Consider the following 22,933-nt stretch of genomic DNA (forward strand, 5'->3'; position numbering starts at 1 on the left):
ATTCAAATTAGTCAGATTTTAGCAGGATAGAAGCAAAATAAATTATATATATTAAGCTTCCAACATATGACTTTAGATTTTATAATTGATATACGCTCAAAAAATTGATCTTTGTTATTATTAAGAATTATTTTACAGTTTTCTTAGAATAAATTGTATATGAAAAAAAAAACTTAAAATTAAAAATATATTAGGAAAGCTAAGATTATCAAGAGTCAATCTCAATTAATTGTCGAATATCGAAAATGTAATACCTAGAGCGTAAAGAAGTTGCGCTGTTAATCGTTGCCATAGAAGGTGGTTGGACGGGTGGCGTAACGCTATTGCTAGAGGAGGCTCTGCTGTATCCTGGATTGAATACTTCGTGTTGTTGCTTGGCCTCGTTTCCCATATCTAAAAGATCCAATTCATGAATAAATACTATTCTCTTTTGTCATCATCTATTTTTATTCTATTTAAATTATTGTTATACAAGTCTCTTCCTCTTCTAATTCATATTTAATCGAGTGTCTGGCATAGTAAAATTTGCGAATAAAAAGCTGAATGGTTCGAGTTATGATATATGCACACACAAGGCACGCTCTTACTTACTATGCAATGCCGGCACAGACTTGCTGCTATGGATTTGCTGAGGAGTAGCGTCGTGTCCAAGCCGCGATGGTAGATCCCGCTCGCTCATGCGACGTGGACCTGCGAGTAGCCCAAAGCGGGTACACACAAAGAGACAGCTTTGAGTTAATGCATCGGTGAACGCACAAAAGCGCCGTGGCGCGATATTAAATGACAACTCGTGCACATACACGAAGCAACATTTATCGAGAATAGAACGCTCTTTTCTGGACTTCCAAAGTGTTCGAGGTGCGGCGGTTGCGAGATACGCCTACATCAATACTTTGAAAGCAGCGAAAATGTCAGGGTTGGGAAAGTTATTTTATAAAAGTGACATATTATCGATTTTAAAAAGCAAATCCATTATCACATCATCATTATTCAAAAAGCAACGAGACATTACAATACAATTTTCGTTATCTATTTTAACATTATTACAAAGTTTAAAAAAACAATTGCATTTAAATATTTTTTTATACTTAAATATAATAAAAGTGACATAAAAATCTTATAAGTAATATTACTTCCCAATCCTGTTAATGTATATGGCTAACAATAAGTGTAAGACTATATTTATGGCCATGCTAAGCTACATTGAGTTTGCATTTGCATTACATTATTATTATATATAAGATGATCTCCAAATATTACAAGCTGCTTTCTCATAAAATCATATATATATGTATGTATGTATGTATGTATGTATGTATGTATGTATGTATGTATATTCAGATAAAATAATTCCGATTGTATGTTATTAAATGTCGATATAATTAGTCAACATCCAAAAGTGATACTTATATAGTTAGTTATTAATTTAGTTTTATAATAGAGGATATTATATTAGAATTTGTAGGAGAGAAGTCACACCTTATATAAACATAATAATTTATATAGACATAAATTAAGTATAAATATTTATAAACATATATTACAAACACATATTGCATGCATGTGTTTGCAATTATATGACTAGTTTTTCTAGTGTAATCAAGTGAATTAAAAGTGAAAACAAATGTATAATACTTAAAAAAAACACTTATTCTATTGCAATTATCGCAATCTATGATTAGCATTCTTTTTACACATTAAAATTATGTGCATAAAACCACATATTGCTGTGTTATAAGAACAATGAATCCAGCAAAAATAAATATAAATTACATTAATATATCATGTTGAAATAAAAACATACACATATACTTTGCAATATGAGACACTTGATTCCACTTTTGCATGAAGCAAAGCTATTATATAAAATCAATATAACATAAATTATATACATTAATTAATGCATTTATATCAAAAACTGATCAAATTAATGTGTTTCTTGGTTCTTGAAAATCATAATTTTATTTAAAAAGAAAAAAAGGAAGATATATCATTTTATGATAAAGCGAGAATTGCATTGTTTGATTTTAAATTTTATATTATATTTATTATTATTTTAGAGCATATTAAATGCACAATCCCTCTTATAAAAAAAAAAAAAAATTGATCAGTTTTTTTACTCGATCGCTTTTTCATCAACTATTATGTGCTGCAAAATAACGAATTGCAAGAATGATTATATTTTCGTTGGGACATCAGGATCGCGTTATAAAGAAACATAATATATAAAAAGGATCTAAACACGGAGATCTATAAAATTGTGCGACATTAATCCGCCTGGGAATGACGATTTTCCATTTATTTTATTCAGGCAAGAGAGTGCTCGAAGAAAGAAAAATTCGATTATAAATGCACACCGAATGCATAAAAACACACGTGGTGGTAGCTTACGCATTGAGCTGATCTCGCGAAAGCTCCAACCATCCCTCTCTGAATCGGACTCTCGTCGCGAAACGTCCAATTCGCTCCGACATTTCCGTTCTCCAACTCCCCATCTTTGTTGTTTCTCGTCGCTCGTTTCGTTTCCACGCGACAATTCAAGCGCGCTTCCTCTCAACCGATTGCAACTCGTGCGCAACTTTGCGCGAAATCTCTTCTTTAGCGTCCAATCGGACCTCTGTATTTCAGCGATTTCACTCGAATTCCTGCGACTGTTTCGTTCGCGCAATTCTTTTTTCGATCTTAATTCTTCAAGCGACAGATGACGATTCCGTCGCATCTCCTCTCTGCTCTCGGAATCTGATTTATCACCGAAGAATTTGCTAAATCTAGTTTGAATTTTAGAGGAACTTTGAGCTGAAATAGAATTCGTCGAGTTGTCTTGCTTCGATTCCTTCTTCGATTTCAGCTCTTCAAGAGAGCGTGGACGGTACCATCGAATTTTCTTCTTAGGACACGATTTGTTGCAGGATGTACGAAGTGAATCAATATCTTTACTAAGATTTTTAGAGAGTTGATCGGCAGAATCAGCTGAGAAATTGCTGTTTAGGATACTCTCACAGCTGCGCGTCAATTTGGTGGATTCGCCGCGAAAATTCTCTTTTTTCTCGCAAATTGCAGCGCCGATCAAATTATTCTCGCTGTTACAGAGCGGTCGGGTGATTCGCACCCGCAGAATGTTCAGTTTATCCCCAGAACGCGCGCTCGCGTGGCATGACGGAAGCGTCGATAGGTTTTTCAAAGAGTTGGAGTAAATCTTAGCGGAAGAATGACAAATATCGATAAGCAGGCAAGATTTATGCCGTTCCTTGCAATATTTACGAGTTTGCGTTCTGACGTTTTCCGACAACGGAGGATCTTCGATAACATTTGAGAACGGTAGTATAACGGAAGATGAAGCGGAAAGCAGAGAAGAAGACGATGAAGAGTCAGAAACTTGCTTCGTTCTTCGGGAACTATCATCTGAATCGATCAACGACGATAATTTCTCCCGAGACACCGCTGATTGACGTGTCAAACTCGAGCCATTAAACGTTATGTTATTCTCACTTTTCGAAGAAGCAAGCTTCACACATCGCTCCGGTATAAACAAAGGGGCATCGGTGTTATCCAGATTTGAAAACTGCTCGAGTTGTTTCGCGATCACTCGCTGTTGTTCCAAGGAGAGCTTAGAACCGCTATCTTTGATATTAATCTTTTCGATCGGCGTATTTTCAACATCAGTGAGAATCTGAGATTTATCAATCATCATATTATTATCTTCAATCTCCGCAAGAATCGCATCCTTCTTGGTGTATACTTGATCTTTGCTATTATTACTCGACGTGTTTTCTATCGAGGCTACCAAATCTGATCCTTCTTTAGTATCAATCGCAATGTGATCCTTATTATCCATTAAAGGAATCCTGGCAATGGTGAGTCGCTTAGCACCATGATGATGACAGTCTTCGATCGCAAGATCATTGTCGGCTTCAACGTCAACCAAAATGACGTGTTTCCCGATTCGAGAGCACTTATTTGAATTTCTTGTCAAATTCGAATCCGATTTGTATTCCTTCTGTACAATCGGCAGAGATTGGTGCAAATATCGTTCGCTATCCTTTTCCGACAATATGATGTTCGGTTCCGACACAAATTGACGGGAATCGGTCAATTTGGTGGACTTGAACTTGATCAAACCGGCATCACCAAGCTTCGAGAAATGTTTTGCTAATGCTGCGACTCTGCCACATCCTAGACGCACCTCTTCCGGAGACTTCCAGCACTTTTCTATCTTGGACTCATCGCTGGACACGTCGCTGTTCAGCCCGCTCAGATCGAGATGCAACTCTGGCATTACAGTGTACATCTTGGGGGTGGAAATTCCTTCTTCGGCATCTCCATCGACTCTGCTCGATGTGCACTCATCATTAATCGTGGAACTGGACTCGTCCGCGCAATCTTCGGAGTTGGAAACATCGTCCAACATTTTGTCCTCGCATCGTTCGTCATCGTTTAATATACATCTTGCGTTATTATTCGCGCTTTGAAGATGCGAGGAGTCTTCTAATTTAAATTTCGAAGTTGATTCGATAGCAATGGGCAACACTGATTTATTCGCAGGCAACGAGCGAGTATCGATCGACGAAACGTCGAGATTGCTACATGTACTTAACTCAAAATTAGATCGTGGAATATTTAAAGTATGTTGACTATTGCAATCTACTTTTATATGCTTCTGAGAATCTCCAAGATTAGAGATGCGATCAGTTTTATTACAGCGTTCGCATTTGTCACTCGACTCTATCTGTGCTCTATATTCTGCGAGATTACTGTCATCGGTTTGATCAATGTAAGGTATAGCGTCAAAGACATTTCTATCTAAAGTCAGCGGATAGTCATTCTTATAGTCATCCGCAACTTCAGCGTACTCCCGCGGCGGAGCGGTGATCTTTATGAACGGATTTAAAGTGTCCGTTGAATAATTCGTCGCGACTTTGCCTAATTCCGTATTATTCTCTTCCTCCTCTACGATTTTATCGTCGCTCGCGTCACTTTCGTCCTGATATATGACGGATGATATATCATTGTCATTCGTAACGGAGATTAGAGGACAGGGCATACGATTTCTCGGGAAACGCGCGGGAGAAACGGTGGGGGTAGAAGGACGTGGGACATGTTCTCTCTCGTCGACGGGATACGCGCCTCTCTGACGGAGAACGGAGAACGGATCCTGCCGCACGGAGCGACACTCGTCGAAATCATCGACTCGTGGAAAACCTTGATCGATCTGATTACGGTAAATGGATGCCTCGACAATGCGTCGAGACGGAATCGCACCTGGTTGAATAAAATCCTGACAACATGCCGCCTGTTGCGGGAAGGACAATAAGTCGCCCATCGAATGTGATGTGGCTTGCTGACCACCAACTGCCGTCTCCATTGCTCCTATCGCCGGCTCTAAGAGCTCGGACCTCGGCCGGTTCTTATGCGCTGCACGAAACAAGTGGTTAGTCAAGCGTTAGTAAAGCGGGCTCTTTTCGAGCGAAGCGAAGCGGAAGGCGTTACTTTGACGGAACAGATATTCGGATTAGGAAACGTTCGCTATAGCGATTTTGTAGAAAATAGAATCTTTTCGACACGTGTGCTCGAAGCGAAAGGGTGACAAGCTCGATCTCGTTAGATAATTTATTTTAATTTTAAATTTTTATTTCCACTTATAATAGATTCTTGTAAATGCATTATGATTTTGAATTGCTTTAAAACAAGTTTCTCACGCAATAACTTTCTTAAAATTTTTTATTATTAATACTCAAATTCTTTATTAAAAAAAAAAGTAGGAAATTTGAATATTTGTAACATATTATACTATAGATATTATATATATGTATGCGGATATATAAATATAGTTCTTTTCTTTATAGTAAACTTTATAGATTGAAACGCACTAATCAGACAAAAGCAGAAAATAAAATTTCGATCATTTCTCTCTTTCTCCAAAAGCTAAATTAGGATCAGATTGTAGCGTTAATTATTAATCTTTTACATTTACCTCTTGTCATCACAGGAGAAGGTTGAGATAACAACGTTGCGAGTCCGTGATATATAGCGCCTTGTTTCGCGACTTCTAATGTCACGATCGGACCGGTACGCACAAGATACTCGGCAGCCCTGTGAAATTTTATAATACCAGATTGAAATATTTAAAAGATTTATTACATTTTTTTAAGACTAAATCACAGTCTCTGCCGTACTTTTCTTGCGTAATCCCGACCAGACTTTGTCCATCCACCTTGAGCAACTGATCGCCTGCCGTCAATCTACCGTCCTGAAAAAAATAGATATACAAAAATAAATTATAAATCTCTTAATGTAACATAGATATTTTTCACATCATAATGCCTAGCTGTCTGTCAAAAGTTCAAATACAAAACGTGCGCGCGTGTTGAATATTGTATATATATTGAGTAAAGTTTTTTTTTTTAATAAATAATTACTTACAGCATCAGCAGCACCACCTGCAACAACGCTTTTTATGTAGATACCTAATCGGTCCTGTCCAGCGCCCTGCATAACAAAATTTTAAAAAATTATATATAATTATAATAAATATATATATAAATAGCACACGCGGGAGAGATTACATACTTTTGCCGCAACGATGCTCAAACCCATGCCGTTAGTACTCTTGTGCAGTTTAATGACCTGTATTTCTGGTTGACCATGATTTTGGTTGACATGGCTGGTATAGCCGCCGGATCTATTGCTCATCGCGCTAGGACTACGCAACTATAAAATATATAAAAAAAAAATTGTGTTGATACATGAAAATATTTTTATATACAATTTTATATACTCTTTTTTTATTTAAATTAGAAAAATTTAATATATGTATATATATATATATATATCTAAAGATAAGACCATTTTTTCTATCGGAATATAAAGACTACGATTTATTTATTAATTAAGTTTTGTTCTAAAAAAATGCCGCGCATATAGATATTATTTTATTTGAAATTATAATAATAAAAACTTACATTATTATGATGGTCTATCATATAAATGGTCCAATAGCCACTGCTGGTGGGTTGAGCCGCCATGCGACATAAACCGTCCCGTTGTAGAGGTGCTAGAAACTCTGCTAGTCCTGGTGGGACGCCTCTTATTACTTCGCAGCTGTAACCATCCTCGGGAAGTAATAAGGCTAATCCTAGGACAGGTTCCTCTTCCAATCTTATTTCACGGCCGTCTGCACGCGCAAGTGTATCTGCAACACTCTCTGCCACCTATGACAAAGATTGATTATATGTAATGACATCTTTACAATTTTATAATCAATAAGAAAGACCAAAATTATAGTATTCTTAAATATACTCACTCTCACAACGTTCTCGATCAATTCGGCAGGTAACCTAGGCTCGTCCGCAGCCGGTTGATATTTTTGCAGTAACGCTCTGACCTGCAGAGAATTTAATTTGAAACAAGTTGAGCTCAGTGTGGCCAATTCCTCGGCATTGTATTTGGGAGCCTGTAAGAGATGAGTCGCCTGCATAATCGTCGCCAAGTGGCACTGACTGGCAAGTTCCAGCCCCTGTCTCTCGGCCCAAGTCTCTAAAGCGTTCAGCCTGGCTTTGAGCCTGCGTCCGAACCATCTAACACATAGATTCCCATTAGAGACGAGAGTGTTAAAAGCCGTAGCGTTGATCGCATGAAACAAATGGCTGAACAATTGTATCGTCAACGCGGCGTTCACGCGACATCGTCGCAGTAATGCCATCGTATTCGAGAAGATCTGTAACACCCCGGCCTCTTTCGCCGGTTCGTCCGCGTCCGCCATGAACTGCGTCATCGCCGGCGTTAGCTCTAGCGTAACGCAACGCACCAATGAACCGAAAGCCGTGTGCACTGCGTCCGCCAAGATGTCCTGCGCCCGCGTAGAAAATGCGCCCACATGTCGATCGCTTTTCAACATATGTAACAGCTCCGAGCCGTTTGCCAGCCAAAAGGCCAAAGATGAGGCGTCCATGTAACGTTCCTAGAAAAATGCAACCTTCATTGAAAAACATATATTACATATGTACTCGTGCCATGAAATCATGGCGTATTCGGAGTAAGTATCTAAATCATGTTAATATATTTGTAAGTGGATTATTTTCAAATTTGTTGCTAGGAAAATTATTCATTGGAATATACCTGAATAACACGTTGAATCATCGTAGCGACGTTTGCCAGCATGACGGTGAGTCGATGGGCTCTCTCCGTAGGTTGCAGTTCCGGTCTATAGTGTGTGCTGGCGCGATACCTCGCGCTTAAGTAAAGGGTGTAAGTGGGTGCCAATTTAAATTGCGGCGCCGAGGGCTCCACGTCGGTAATGACAGCGTGAAGGAACGTCTCCTCTGTCTCTTCAAGGAATTCCAAAACAGCCGGCAAGATCGGATCCGTGCCTCGTGGCTGCCGATCGTACTGTGAAAGTCTGTCAACAATTGACATAAGTTAATTTTTTTTCTTAGATTTAAATTTTCAAAAAATTAACAATTTTAAAGAATTAATTTTTGTATACATATGATTTATTTCTAACAGACTTTACAATTAAAATCGTTTGATAAGATTCTTCGTATTGGTATGATCCAACAATTTCCAAGTATCTTTTCTTAGTCAAAGTCAGAAAGCGTCAAAAACCGTTGTAGATTGTTTCGCATTTCGCTACCTGTTGCCATCTCTGCTGCTGCTAAGACTGGCGGTCTCCACATTTCCATCTAGATCGAACGTGGTCTCGTAATTGTGCGTAGGCTCTGGCGGGTGCGTGGGACTACGAGGACTACGTGCTGCGACAGCGGACTTTGATGGGGTCGCACTCTCTTGGATCTGGCCCGGAGTTTGACCGCCGCCGCCGTTCAGTGTCCCGGATCCCGGGTGAAACTTTTCCGAGCTGACATCCTGACTGGTTGCGTCTGGCGAGCGTCTATCGTGACGTGCACGCGAAGCAAAAATTTGCGATGGAAAAAGCAAACATCGAAGCAAAAATCGAGCAAAATAAATATCAACCAACAAAGTGGCAAAAGAAAGTATGGTGAAAATCTATCGGGAAATGTTTGTCATAGTTCTCTAAAAACTTTAATATTAAAAAAAATATTAAAATTATAATCTACATAAAATCTACGTCAATATATCAATTATGATATATTGACAATTATAATAATTGATGATTATAATGAGATTATAAACGTGTGCATCTAAAATACATTAAAAATTCGTAATAACTAAATTGTAGACGAATGCAGCAAAACATTAGTGTATCCACGTCTATCCTCATCTAATTACAGCAACGACGGAATACAAGAATATGAATTCCAAACGTACCGATCATAGGCATAGTCAATCTGCTTGTTGGAATCATGTCTCTGCCTAATGCGATCCTCTGGCGCTGGATCGATGAATCGAAAAGTATGCATTCTGCCAAATTTGATAATAGCTCCATTCTGTACACAATTATTAAAGCTTACGATCAAATTATTTCTCGTCGATTGGTACAACTCAAAACATAAAGTTATTTTCATTGAAGTTATTTCATTTAAGTTATTTTCTACATTTTTTATTTACACTTAATTATAGGACCATTTACATTTAATTAAACAATTAATAATCACGTAAATAAATATATAATACAAAAAATGAATATGAACAAGTTCTCATCCCAAGAAACGGGTAACATACCTGCAGTATGGTAGTCTGATGTATCCTCTGATTATTGACGTATGTATGCGCGTCTCTGGAGCACGGCGTAAGGGTGACGATGTTTTCGGTGAAGGCTATCACGCAATGCCTAGGCATCACCGTCGGTCCTGGCAACGTCAACGTCTGCGCCTGCACCGCTTGTGGCCCAATTGGTCTCTCCGATCCTACTTCTGTGACATTTGGCTGCAACCGATGTCGCACTCCGGCGCCGTTCGGGATATCGCTACCATCGGGATTAAGCTCCAGCAGGAACGGCAACCTCTCGTCCTCGTACCTGCAGAGATTAAGAGATTCAAGTTATATAATTGTCAAGATATTTATAGTCTCTCTCGAGAAAATTGAAGATTGCTGCATAAAGTCCTACTTAAATATTGTAAAAAAATTTCTTGACAATTTTTCGAGATTCTTTCAGATATATTTGTTTGAAATTTCAGATAAAAGAAATATTTTAAAGATTTTTTGCTCAACTTTCTAAAATAAATTTTTTTTATTGTATGCGTTTTCTAATGTTATTCACGAAAAAACGCAGAGCCAGAAAAATTACAGAAAAATTTCTTGCCTGTGATCCAACTCGTTCCATTTCCCGGCGGGTTTCTTTTTACGTTTCCGTGGCATGTAATCCGCAGGCCTCCTCCTCACATGAAACATAATGGACCCTGCAATAAAAATACATGCATTTTAATCAAGCAAGTTATCGCATAATAAAACAATGCTATATACATTTTATCTACATAAATAATAAATTATAAGGACACACAATCATGAGTTATATAATTTTCAATATATAAAATACATAAACGTAAAAGATCATAAACACTATAGAGCGTAGATACATTTACAACAGCTTGTTCATGGAAGTAGCGATTATTTTTTGCAGAAACTATTTCACGCACACAAAATTCACGCGAAAGGGACACGTGTTTTAAAAATCAAATAAATAAGTACAACGCTTTTGCGAAAAATAAATAAGAATAATAAATAAATGCGACACCTTGGTTTTTATAAGGTGTGAAAATGCGATATGTGGGAAGAAAAAAAAAAGGGGGAAAGCTTCATCAAAGAGTCATCATACGAATGCGCATCATAAAATTTAGAAATGCGTGGCATATATAATAAAAATCGCGCATGAGAAGTTTCGCGGTAAATCGTCGAATTAGTATGATGGACGGGAGATAGCGATCGTGCATTTTTTTTTCTTCGTTAAATAATTATTACCGTTCCCCTTACGCACAACGTACGTAGACGCACGTGTGCTTTCAAAGCACGGTAACTTCTCACGGAAGAGGACGGAAAGGGAGAACGACTCTCGGCTTCTCGGGTCAGCGAGCCGCACAGTCATTGCACCCAGTCGTCGTTTTCATCAGCGTTTCCCTCGTCCTTGCTTTCGCAAACGATGTCGTTTACGTTTCTTTATTTTCGGCTAGGGTGATACATTCGCGAGTTAAGAGACTTTAGATGATCTCGGAGTCTAAGAACTTTTGAGTTGCAAAAAATTCCTGCTACGTTTGACAATACTGGTAGAAGGCGACGCTTGTAATAGACTCTGTGCAGGTGAATTTCGTAAATTTTGGATAATTTTGGATTCGCCAGCAATCTAGATTATAATATTCAAATTTTTTTCCCGAAGACACTCACCCAACATCACCTCCACTTTGCCGCTTCGGCGTGGCTTGAATGGCCAAAGCCCGATCATATCTTCATATCCGATAACACTTTTAGATCAATGATTCGCAGGCGGATAATAACGCGAATATATCTAAGAAAAGTCTCACAAAACACGTACGATTTAACATGTCAATGTCTTGCAACAAACTGCGCCTGTTTGTACACATGGATAGAACAGGAATAATATTTTCGTGGTTTTAGAAATTAATTTTCGAAAATTAAAAATAAAATACTTATTAATAAAATATAAAAAAATACTGGGAAACATATAGATATATCCACATAAAACATCTATAAAAATTATATAAATGTAAAAAAAAGTTGGTCACGATCAGAGTTAAAATCAGATTAAAGAGCGATAAGCGAAAATGATCGGTTTAATAGGCCAACCGTATTTTCCCCGAGAACATCGACGATAAATCATATCTTTCAGGCTAATTTTTTCCTATTATGTATGTACAGCTGTATATTATGTATATACACATCGACCAGTGTGTATTTTTATCGATGCTATAAAAACGTCTCGAAAGTTCTGAGAACGATGTTTTGTTATTAAATTGCACCTGTTGCAATTTCTACGTAATTTTAACCTTTTCGGTTCATTCGATAACAAATGCTATGATATTGCAATACGAAAGATTTTTAGATACCGTGCACGCGGTCAACTTGATATACGTGCCACGAGCGTAAAATAAAGATCATATATAGATCTTTATTCTCAATATGTGAGAAATCGCACGCGAAAATTCTGATGAGTTTAAAAATACAATAAATAAAGATTGACGTTTATTATTTTTTAAAAATTTCTTTGAATAATTAAAATAATTTCTTTGAATGTTAAATCGCGTGTGTATATACAATTTATACTTCAAACTTTATATGTAACATTTTTACCGAATCATTGAGAGAAAAATTTATTTACTTTTTTAATAAAAAAAGCGCTGGACGAACAAATGTGAACTATAAATGTGAATTTTAATCAAATAGAAAGTAAGACGCGCGAAGTGCGGATGAGAAAGCTGAATAAAAACTTGAACAAATTAATTAAGTTTTTAATTAATAAGTTTTTAAGTATTAAAGCTACTGCGAATTAAATAATTAATATATACGTCAATTAATAAATTTTCTTTTATCCGTACAACTTGTGAATATTATGAAATATTTCAATGAGGATGAATCAATAAATCGCGCATTTAATTAGAAAAGAGAAGCACTTCTGATTTTATCGCAAATACGATCGAATGCGACAAATACGATTGCAATTATATTCGCGGGTATAACAAGACGAACCTAATGAATCTTTCAAAGTTCGTGACGCGGGAGGCGATACTGTGTGTACGCGGCTTGCCCGTTAAAACAACACTGGGCCGTGTGTTGTATTCTTGTTACTTTCGTCCCGTACAACGTATGTATACAGGATGTATGTATATAGAAACTAGAATACGCTAGAACGCACGTGAGATCGGCGCAAGCGTGTTCACGAGTCTCCCTTACGTTATATATACATGGAACTATAGCACTTCTCCATTTACATTCGTCGTGAAATTATTTATTAGCTTTTCGCGAGATGGGACAGTTAATTTTTAATCGAAAATGGGGACAGGAAGAGGCGCGTTATACAAAGGGAGATATAGGATATTTTTTTACGATTATTACATTCGATCTCGTAGAAATTATAAACACTAGAAGTATAGCGGAAATAACTTTCGAAATTAACAAGCAGTGACTTTTCTTTTCTTTTTTTTTTTTTTTTTTTGCTACACTATATTCATATCAATCTACATTTATCAAATGACTTTGCCATTCCTTTGATATCTATGACATTAGAAATGTTTCATCTTGAATGATGAAACGTCCCGATTTCGTGATTTTATTTTCATGAACCTACAGAATTTGCGATATTATATTATCAGTATAAATGATGAGACAAATGAAAATTCTCATTAATAATTCTTGAGATCAATTCGTCGATAAATATGTATATAAATATGTACTCCTAAATTAATCATCCCACAGATGTTATTAGATAACAATCTAGATCAATATGTTCCCTTAATCATCATAGAAAAGGTCAAAGAACTATAAAACAGTTCCATCTTGTACAGAAGTAATTAATTAGTTGACTTTATCGGAAAACCTGGCCGAGAGACGAGATTCTTAAGAACGTTTTTTTTTTCTTTTTCAATCATATTGATCCAAATGCGATTTATTCCATTTTTGTAACATTATCCTATTATATTGTGTTAAATGTATATATAAAAAATATATATATAAATTATATATATATATATATAATATATATATATGTATATATAAAATATATATAAAAATTGAATTTTTATATATATTTTTATTTATATTAATATAAGATACTTTCTAGAGAAATGAAAGTAGTAATCGTAATTTAATTAAAATTCTTTCTATTACACTTGCAATCTTAGTCTTTGTATTCGGAAATAGTTACTCATCGTCACAATCTCGCGATCAAAAAGCTACGAAATTTCGCTTCGACAGAAGGGGGTGAAAGGGGGGAAAGGAGAAGGAAAGAAAACGATCGGGGGATCGGCGCACGCGATTATTGCCGGAAAGGAGAAACTACTACTGAAGGTATCTTTAGAGAGAGACAAAGGTGGCACGCTAGGTTCTCGAATGTAGGTCGGCATATAACGCAGGTCGTTCCGGTGTTTTATTGATTTTTCCGCGCACCCAATTCCAGTCGCGAATCTATACGTATGTACGTATGTATATATGTACGTCCGCCATCGTCTCGCGATGCGTGTGCGATGCACGCGAGAGGTCATAAGAGATCGCCGATATTGTTTTCATCCCTTGACGCTTCCTCCTTCAACCCTATCGGCTTTCAAATGCGATACAAGAGTCGCTCGATCCCGACAGGAGGAAGGCGAAATATTTAATCTATCGATTACAAATAAAATTTTGTATTTTTTTCTTTCCCTTTTGAAATCATCGTATTTTTTTACTTGTATATTTACACGAGAATGCGCTCCTTTTATATCGAGGAGATATTTTACATCGCGGCGATATCAAGCGATACATTTGACATTCTTCTCAAATGAATTTCCGTATGATTTAATGCAATTATCTCTTCGGCTGTAATAAACTTTTTTTATATGAAATATTTAATATCGTCTTTAAAAGCATTAATTTCTTTTTAATACAAAATAAGAGATGCATGCAAACAAGACAAGAGGCAAGCCTTGACAATTATCGAAAAATTCTATGCGTAAAAGTTTGCGATGAAACATAAGATTTTTTTTTTTTTTTTTTTGCTTCCAGCAATCTCTTCTCAATATAAGAAGCAATAAAAACAAGTATATTACAAGACAACATATCTTACAGAAGTCAAATAAAGAGTAAATAGAAAAAAAATACATTGCCGCTAAATGATTTTTCGAAAATGTCTTCGATATTTACAGTACGAACGTTATTTATATAAATAATACGCATCGATAAATTTTTTTAAAATTGGGTCGATAAAACATACGGAATCACACTTAAAAAAGAAAGTTCAGCTTATGCGTCATGCATGATTCTGTCAGCTTTAATAAGAGCTTACGTCGTATTCCCCAATCCATCATGTCGACCGCTTTATTTATTAAACTTCGTGGTCCCTTTCGTCGATTATTGCTTCCGCTGCTGAAATATTGGTCCCCTTCGTTGTTCCTTTCCTTCGTTGTACCGTAAAACTTGGAAACTTCCTGGTCCCTCGCAAGCTGGTTAAGCGAATCTTATCAACTAGTTGCGAAGTCGATGAGCATTGAGGTATAATCAAATCTCTTCAGCATCAATTGCTGCTAACAGCACTGACGAGCTTGAAATCGTGATTAGATCCAAGTTTACTGTCGTCCTATCTTCATCGAGAAGCTCGATGATGTTTGCTTTACATTCCGGTGACATTACCCAGACTTAAATGTAAAAATAAGAACACACTTGTTCTCGCTCTCTTCGCTTCCTATTTTTAATAATTACACAACTGGCAGAATAATGAATTTATTTAGCTAATAGTTAAACAAATATCAATGTCAAAACTTTTTAGACATGATGACAAAACACTTCAAGAAGACACGTTCGTAGATATGATCTCGTTGATAGTCACATAAACATGTCGCAGTAATATACAAAGATACACGATCCACGCTGATGGTTAAAGTCTTGCTTTAGATATAACGACACAACTCTATAAAACAACTCCCGCTTTTTCTCGCAAATACTGCAAATAAATTGCAATATATTTACAAGTTATGCGATTTATCAAAGTCGTATTGACAATCTCGGATAAAGAAATTGCACTGGTGTGCAATGATAAATCAATAGTATGTCATCGATCACGATCAACGAGGTCCTTGAATCAGCCTCTTCGTTATTTTTGTAGATATATATATAGACATTTAAAGATATATTTGGAATAAAGGTTACACAAATGTGGTCCACAGTAAATCATAGGAATAATCTATAGCGATTCATCAGCGATGATTAATGATCACCATAAAATTGTTGCTTCAAAATCTCATAGAGATGTACAATTAATCATCAATAACGCTACATCGGTCATTTCTGATTAGATCGACTTTGTCGCTTGCAATTGATTGATCAAAAAAGATTAGCTGTACATTTATCTCTCATTTCGCGTACAATTTTTTCTATTTTTATGATATCTTAATAATAGTAGGTGACACAGCAATCTTTTGTATTGTTTATTATATTGTAACTTATGTATGTAATTGATATACTTTTCCTCTTTACGAGAGAATTACGAAAGGAAATATCTTACTCCCGTTGTTGTAATCTTTTTCTTCTTCTTCTTAGGTCCTCGTAATAGGTCGAATAAGTTCGATTACATTGAATTAAGAGTATTGATGGTTCAATTAGATAAGATTAATAGGTCGCATTTATTGGTTCCTTGCATTTGCAGAGAGTTACGAGATCACATTACCATTAACTCCCATTGATATGCCAATATAACGATGGATTTACCAGATTCGTTGATGCCGATGCTTCGCGTGCAACAATTGTAACAGTTATTTACGCCTTCGTGCCGAGTATTACGACAATCGCATGCGTGGGTGGATTCGCTTTCACTGTTGTAAGCCGTCTTTGATAAGTCGACGAACTAATTGGATTCAATGACGCCACGCCTCGGACGCTTCACATTATATGCGTGTAATTGTGACGGCTATTTATTTTTTCTTATGATTACGGGTTATTACATCGCGCGAGTGGGTGGATCCAGTTTTATCATCGCTGTAAATTCGCGCTTCTCGACAACAAGTCAACCGAGTTCGTCGCTATTAATACTCTGCGTTGTCGTATTTATGCAAGTTGTTGCGAAGAATAAGCACGTACATATATATGCTTCGTCGAGACCACAATGGATTACCAAATGCGTAGGTAGATGAATACACTTTCGTCAAGTTTCCTCGAGCGAACCCGCGAGATGCACCCGACGATTAAACGATTTCGAATTCGATATAGAAACATTTTTTAAATAAATAAAATGTGTCACGCAATTAATGTGTATATATAAATTAATACAGAGGTAACACATATGTCTTCGACATTGAACTTTCACATATTTTTGCGTAAGATGTGGATTGGAACAATTATAATTTCTTAACGTAAGATCGTTCGAGCAAATTTTGGTCCAAAATCACTGGCAATTCGAGATCGCGAGCAATTATTGCACTACGAACGATGACGTTGAAATGAGGGCAAAGAGAACGACGAGGCGGCGGCGATGACGGCGCCCGCGCACTGGCACCGGTATCAACGACAATGAGCCAACTGAGGCGATGTTGGCATCGGCTGTTCTCCTTATACCACCCTTACATCCTCTTTCGTCCACTCTCAATCCTTCGATTCCTCTCTCTCTCTCTCTGTCTCTCTCTCTCTTCCTTTTCACTGCTTCTTTCGTCGAAATTCGCACAGTTGATATAAATCTTTTGTTATGCGCGTAGAACGCACGATTTTATAAATATAATTCTTTCTTTGACGCAGCCTCTTTCTTTCTAGCCTTCTCTCACGTTCAATTTTTTCAATTCTCGTAAATCCTGACGTCAATCTTTCTTATGAATTATTCCTTGTACTTTATCGTATCAACTTTTTTATAGATTCTTTCTTCCTCCGCGTCTGCTTATATCACTTTTCTACTTCGTTTTCTTTCATCACAATTATATTTAATCCTCCCACGTAAAATTTTTCAATGAGATTTATATTTAATACAATTTTGAATTTTTCTCTATAGAATTATATCTAATTTATTGTTCTTATATATAAAATAGAAATGTTTCAAAATTTATATTTATGTTTTATATAATAAAGTTTCTTACTTAATTTGTGCAATTAATGTTTTTTTAATAATTACTTTTTAAATTAAAATTCTATTTAAATAATAAACATTACTTAAAGTTTTAATATACACATAAGATAATGATTTATTATGTACTAACAGAATTAAAGTTCATGACAAGTTTTTCTTTTCCTTTTGTATCACTTTATATAATGTATTATATATATTATGCTGAAGATTTAAATATGTGCCGTAATTTCTCAAAAAAAATCTTATAATATAAAGATAAGAAGAAATTATAGATTATTATTGTTGGCAGACTCTATATAGAATTACCGTTGCGTTAACTCCGGTTATATTAAATTTTCAGAAATTTAATGTTTTTTTTTTCTAAATATATAGATAAATTTTAATATAGCCTCAAAGAGTTAAATGTAATAAAGGCAAATTTAGATTAAACACTTTAAAGTCACAAGTCTGATTGTATTTGCTTTTCTTCTATTATATATTGTATATTATATATTGAAACGATAATATACAATCAAAATCGCTCAGAATCATGGATATATAATTATAAGTCTAAAGCATTCACATAAAAGATGTAAATTCTTACCTCGTGTGGAAGGATGATTCATTAATATCGCCAGAGGACACTCATCGTCGTCCAATATGTACTCCTGATGCGCATTGCCACTCACATTTTCACTATTAACCTGCAATATGAATAAAATATGATTTTTATAATATGATTATGCTTTTAATAAGAAATATCTAATATTTATTAAAGTTGATACAATTTTCAAGGACTAGTAGATTAACCATATTCTGATATAGAAATGTATATTTTACAATATTAAATCTTAATCACCAATAACAGTATTTATATATAACATATTAACAAATGTTTTAATCCTTCTCCAATTTCTTTATCACATTATAAAAATATTTATCTATTATTTTTGTTATCTATTATTGTTTTGTTTAATTCTAATTAAATAAGATACATCAATATTATTTAACAAGTTCTTACTTTTAACTGTATTTCTCTGTTGCAAATTATTAATATATTTATTATTTTATTATTAAAATCTTTCTACTCTTGTTTTTGTTTTTATTAAAATTATATTAAAATTATATCTCTTATATTAAAGTATAATTATCAAATTAATCATTTTATAAATATATATACTAGCATTCTAAGACTGTATTCGGATATTCACTGCCAGTACTGAAAATCTATAGTCTACAGTCTACATAATTATACGTTTTCAGTAATGACAGTTAATATCAGAATGCAGTCTAAATATAATTTAAAAAAATAAACGACAATTTCATGTATATGCTAACCTGAACAAGGCAATATAACTGTGGGTCCACTTTTTCTAAGCCGTATTTTGCCAACATTTCTCGCACGACTTGAGCGGCGGAGTCCCGAACGCTCAACAGCAATGTTTTGTATGGCACGTCCTTGCACAACGCCTCGCCATAAATTTTCAATGTACCGCCAGTGTCGGGTCCGCCGTCCTTGCTGCGAAATTGCTGAAGTTTTCTCTCAAGCTTTTGTTGGCGACGGCGTCTCATCACCGCTTCCGGATTCGAAATGCTCCTTGTGAAACTAGTCTCGGGCAGTTCTGCAAGTGATAATATCATCGTTAGAATCAAGAAAAAAAAACGTATTTGTATTAATTAGTAAATAACAGTAAAAAAATCTATCTTGATTTATCGTTCTCATTACTAAATAATCATCAATAATTGAAAAAAAATAATTGTTGAAAATTTCTGACATATCAAATTACTTTCAGACTTTACATTTATCTGAAGAGAGATAAATATATATGACATAATAAAAAATATTACAATAGAGAACAGGATCTAAAAATGTTAAAATTAAATGCAAACAGATTCAGAGTAATTTTTCAATCACATTTTCTGAAGAATTTTAATTCGTTTCTTTAATCCTTTAATGATTTTACACAAAGTCTAAAAATAACGTTTGCTAACCCGTATAAAGTTTTTCGGCGACGCCGTTCTGATCGCCAGGCACAGTGTTTTCGTCTTGCTCCAAGCTCTTCAGCCGACTGAGCTTCTCTTGCTTCTTGATCTGCTTTTTCTCCCGTTTGCTCAGTTTCCTTCGAAAACTAGAACCCTCGGCTGAAGTAAAACCGACGCCCTGCGCATTAGTCTTGTCGTCAATTCTTTTCAGCAAAAAGCGTCCCTCACGATCATCTATGTGCCAATTTAGTTGAACTAACAACGGCTTTTCTTCCAACCCAAGCTTACGTTCTTCTGTAAATGAAGAAAGTTTCATTATACGCATAACATATATCGCAAAATAAAATTATTAAATAAAAATTGAAATTTAAGTATTTAATGATCCTCTTAAGCTTAAAAAAAAGATAGAGGTGTTAATTCATATGTATAAATAAACATAAAATTTATATATTTAGCCATAATTCAAAACACACTTAAACATAATTAATAAAACAGTTGACAGAAATATTTTGTGTATGATATTAATAAATATAAAAAAAAATTAATTTTTGAAAATTAATTATATTAGTTATAATTAAACTGTCCTTTTGCAATGTAATATAAATTACAATTTGATTTCATTCACCTCCATTCTCGTGAATCTCGTAAAGAGCGTATTCAGGGACGGATAACATTCTCATATCGGGACGAAATTTTTCTATAAGCGTTTCTATCACTGCCTGGCTGGTCGCATCCGAGGCAACTCTGATGCACTTAGTAGCGACCTTCTGGCCGCTGTCTTGGAAGTAGAATCTCATTACACCATGAAACTCCAAATCCTATCAAAAAGAAAAACAGAATAGAATATAAATGAAATAAGCCGAGCAAACAATAATATTGTTAAATTAAAAATTTAGGTATTTACAGAGCCGTTGCAATACTCACCTCATTAGGTTCCGAAAGTTCGAACAGGTCCAAACGATTGGCATTCCACTGTTGTATGACCCCCCTGAGAGCCTCTCGCTCTGCTTTCTTGTTCGCCAGTTCCGTTGCCATCCTGAAAAACATGATGCGCAAGCTATACACAATTGCAGGTAACCATCACAATTCTAGAAACTATAGTTTATGATCGATATGTATGTGTGTATGATGATTTTCTAAAGACATAAGCCGTAGAAATTTCGTAGAAATTTTTTTAAGAATCAAATAAAAGATAAACAAACCAAGATTCTAATATTCATATATAATAATTCGTATAATCATATATTCGTCTATTTGTATAATTCGTATAATCAATCGAATGACCATAAAGATTTGCCTAGAAAATAAAACCAAATCTTTAAAATATGCCTGAAAAGAATTTAATCAAATCTAGTTTCTGAAAACATCCGTGCTGATTTTGTTTGTCGCCTCTTTTGGAATTTTCTAAAGCCGTCCCTAACTGTCCGGCATCGTTCGTGTTGTGATACCTCATCGAGATAAATTATCACGGCAGAAATAAAGTACGAGGCGTCTGTTCTGTACGCCAGGCTACCCTAGAGTATCACGTTGTCTGTTATGATTCTCGCTATGCAGCATGAGTGTCTGATGCATGCGATGCATCTAGAAACGACGCCTCCTTGAATACTACGAATTATAGGGTGTTTGGGAAAAGATGTATAATATCATTGACACTTTCACGCAATTTCCGAATTTGACTAGTGTTCGTACGTCAACTAATCGAGATTAAAATTAATCAAATTTAACTCGTATTTATCTCTTAGTTAAATTGCTAATTGAAGAAAACAAATTTTCATTTAACTTAAATTAATTAACAACTTTTAATCAGCTAAAGAGATTGAGTATAGCTTTATTTAGTATAATAAGTATCTTATATTAATCAGCTAAGTTAAGATGCTTATCAAATAAATTTAACCAACAATGTGTGTGTTAATTATATCGTAGTTAAACAAAATCTGCCTCGACCGAGCCTCCAGAGTTTCCGGACGATCCTCGAGAGGCAGTCACGTGCCAAGCATTCCTGTCGTATCTTTCCCTGCCCCTCCGCTCTTCTCAGCATGTCTCATGTCCTCGATCTTAAAACCTTAAAAGCGCATTCACGCATTTCTTTTAAGGGTTCGCTGCACCGCCTGCATTTTAACCCTCTGACGCACAAGTTATTTTTTATTTTATTTATATATATAACTTTAAAAAAATTGAGATATAATTTTATTTCACTCATTCGCATAATATAATTTAAATTATATTAAAAATTATAAAAAATGCTATCGAACAATCGTGTTTAGGAGTAAAATTGACAGACTGATATTCTAAGAAATATATGCGTAAAAAAAGTACGAAGCTTACGAGATCATTCTTAAATTGGAAGATATATCTGAGAGAGCAGAGGGTCTTTAACGAGCTCTTCGAACGAGAAAATTATGGAATCGTGATTCTAGGCCACCTCTCTCTATTAAGGTCTAATCGCACGATTGCGCTGCGATATCATTGCAGGTAACCTCGCGCAGATAAGTAAAATCGCGATGACTCATACGCTAAAATATGAAGCGCGCGTCACTCGTTTGCCTTGCAAACTTGCGAGCATCGCAAGTGTGACGGTGCAATCGAGGAGTCTTTGCGACAAAATTTACAACAGCACATACGCAACTGCGATTTAAACCGCAGAGTTTTCGCACTACGCAATCTTCCTCCTCGCATCCTGAATGGAATCGTGATACGAACTTTCTCGATCGCCGAGTGCCAATCTCCCGAGGAGTGTCAACCTCATAATGCATTCAAAGCACATAACGCGTCTCGCCTCGGCCGACGTAGTACAATCAGGTACATTAATAACTCCTGCATTCACAAGGATAGACACGCGACTCACCGATTCTCTTTGTTTCATCGGAAATATAAAGTAGACAAAGCGTTGTATTTAATTGCACAGTTAAAAAAAAAATTGCTTCCATAGTTTTTTTTTATGCTGAATACGATTATGTTCTCATTTCTTAATTGCTTCACCATGTTACAATTTTGAAAAGTTAAATAAACAATTAAGTTGTTAAAGACAATTTTAAGAAATCAAAATTAATACATATAGATATCAAAATAAAAAAAAATATATATATATTTAAGTTGCAAAAACCTATGCATACATTTTGAATTTGTCAATTGTGACATTAGATTTATTTGACTAAAAACTCTTTTGTGCAATTTTAACTGTAAATTTCTCAAAATCGTGATGTGTGATGAAGCAAGCGATTAACCGGAAACCGGAATCGTATTCATAAAAAAAAAAAATTACAGGAAGTGACTCGTTCTAGTCGTGTTTGAAAAAAAAACGTTACTTTTTGT

General features: G+C 35.4%; 1 protein-coding gene across 8 annotated transcripts in view; it reads right to left on the reverse strand.

The window, feature by feature from the left end:
- Nucleotides 1-22,933, reverse strand: part of LOC126853145 (afadin) — a 36,083-nt gene that overhangs the window by 6,066 nt on the left and 7,084 nt on the right. For 3 of the 8 annotated variants that reach the window (XM_050598639.1, XM_050598641.1, XM_050598640.1), the window contains 19 exons: nt 20,546-20,657; nt 20,247-20,439; nt 19,631-19,915; nt 18,977-19,260; nt 18,243-18,342; nt 10,217-10,313; nt 9,637-9,931; nt 9,283-9,401; nt 8,630-8,884; nt 8,116-8,395; nt 7,301-7,957; nt 6,960-7,208; nt 6,568-6,708; nt 6,421-6,486; nt 6,174-6,247; nt 5,972-6,090; nt 5,260-5,412; nt 592-690; nt 255-393 (listed from right to left, as the gene is read on the reverse strand). In XM_050598639.1, coding sequence (XP_050454596.1) covers nt 255-393; nt 592-690; nt 5,260-5,412; nt 5,972-6,090; nt 6,174-6,247; nt 6,421-6,486; nt 6,568-6,708; nt 6,960-7,208; nt 7,301-7,957; nt 8,116-8,395; nt 8,630-8,884; nt 9,283-9,401; nt 9,637-9,931; nt 10,217-10,313; nt 18,243-18,342; nt 18,977-19,260; nt 19,631-19,915; nt 20,247-20,439; nt 20,546-20,657 — 3,717 coding nt within the window. Of the gene's footprint in view, nt 1-254; nt 394-591; nt 691-5,259; nt 5,413-5,971; nt 6,091-6,173; nt 6,248-6,420; nt 6,487-6,567; nt 6,709-6,959; nt 7,209-7,300; nt 7,958-8,115; nt 8,396-8,629; nt 8,885-9,282; nt 9,402-9,636; nt 9,932-10,216; nt 10,314-14,899; nt 15,529-18,242; nt 18,343-18,976; nt 19,261-19,630; nt 19,916-20,246; nt 20,440-20,545; nt 20,658-22,933 lie in introns of those variants that run through there. The other 5 variants (XM_050598644.1, XM_050598642.1, XM_050598643.1 and 2 more) reach the window with 5 other exon arrangements.

Source organism: Cataglyphis hispanica, chromosome 11 (assembly GCF_021464435.1).
Source record: "Cataglyphis hispanica isolate Lineage 1 chromosome 11, ULB_Chis1_1.0, whole genome shotgun sequence".
NCBI lineage: Eukaryota > Metazoa > Arthropoda > Insecta > Hymenoptera > Formicidae > Cataglyphis > Cataglyphis hispanica.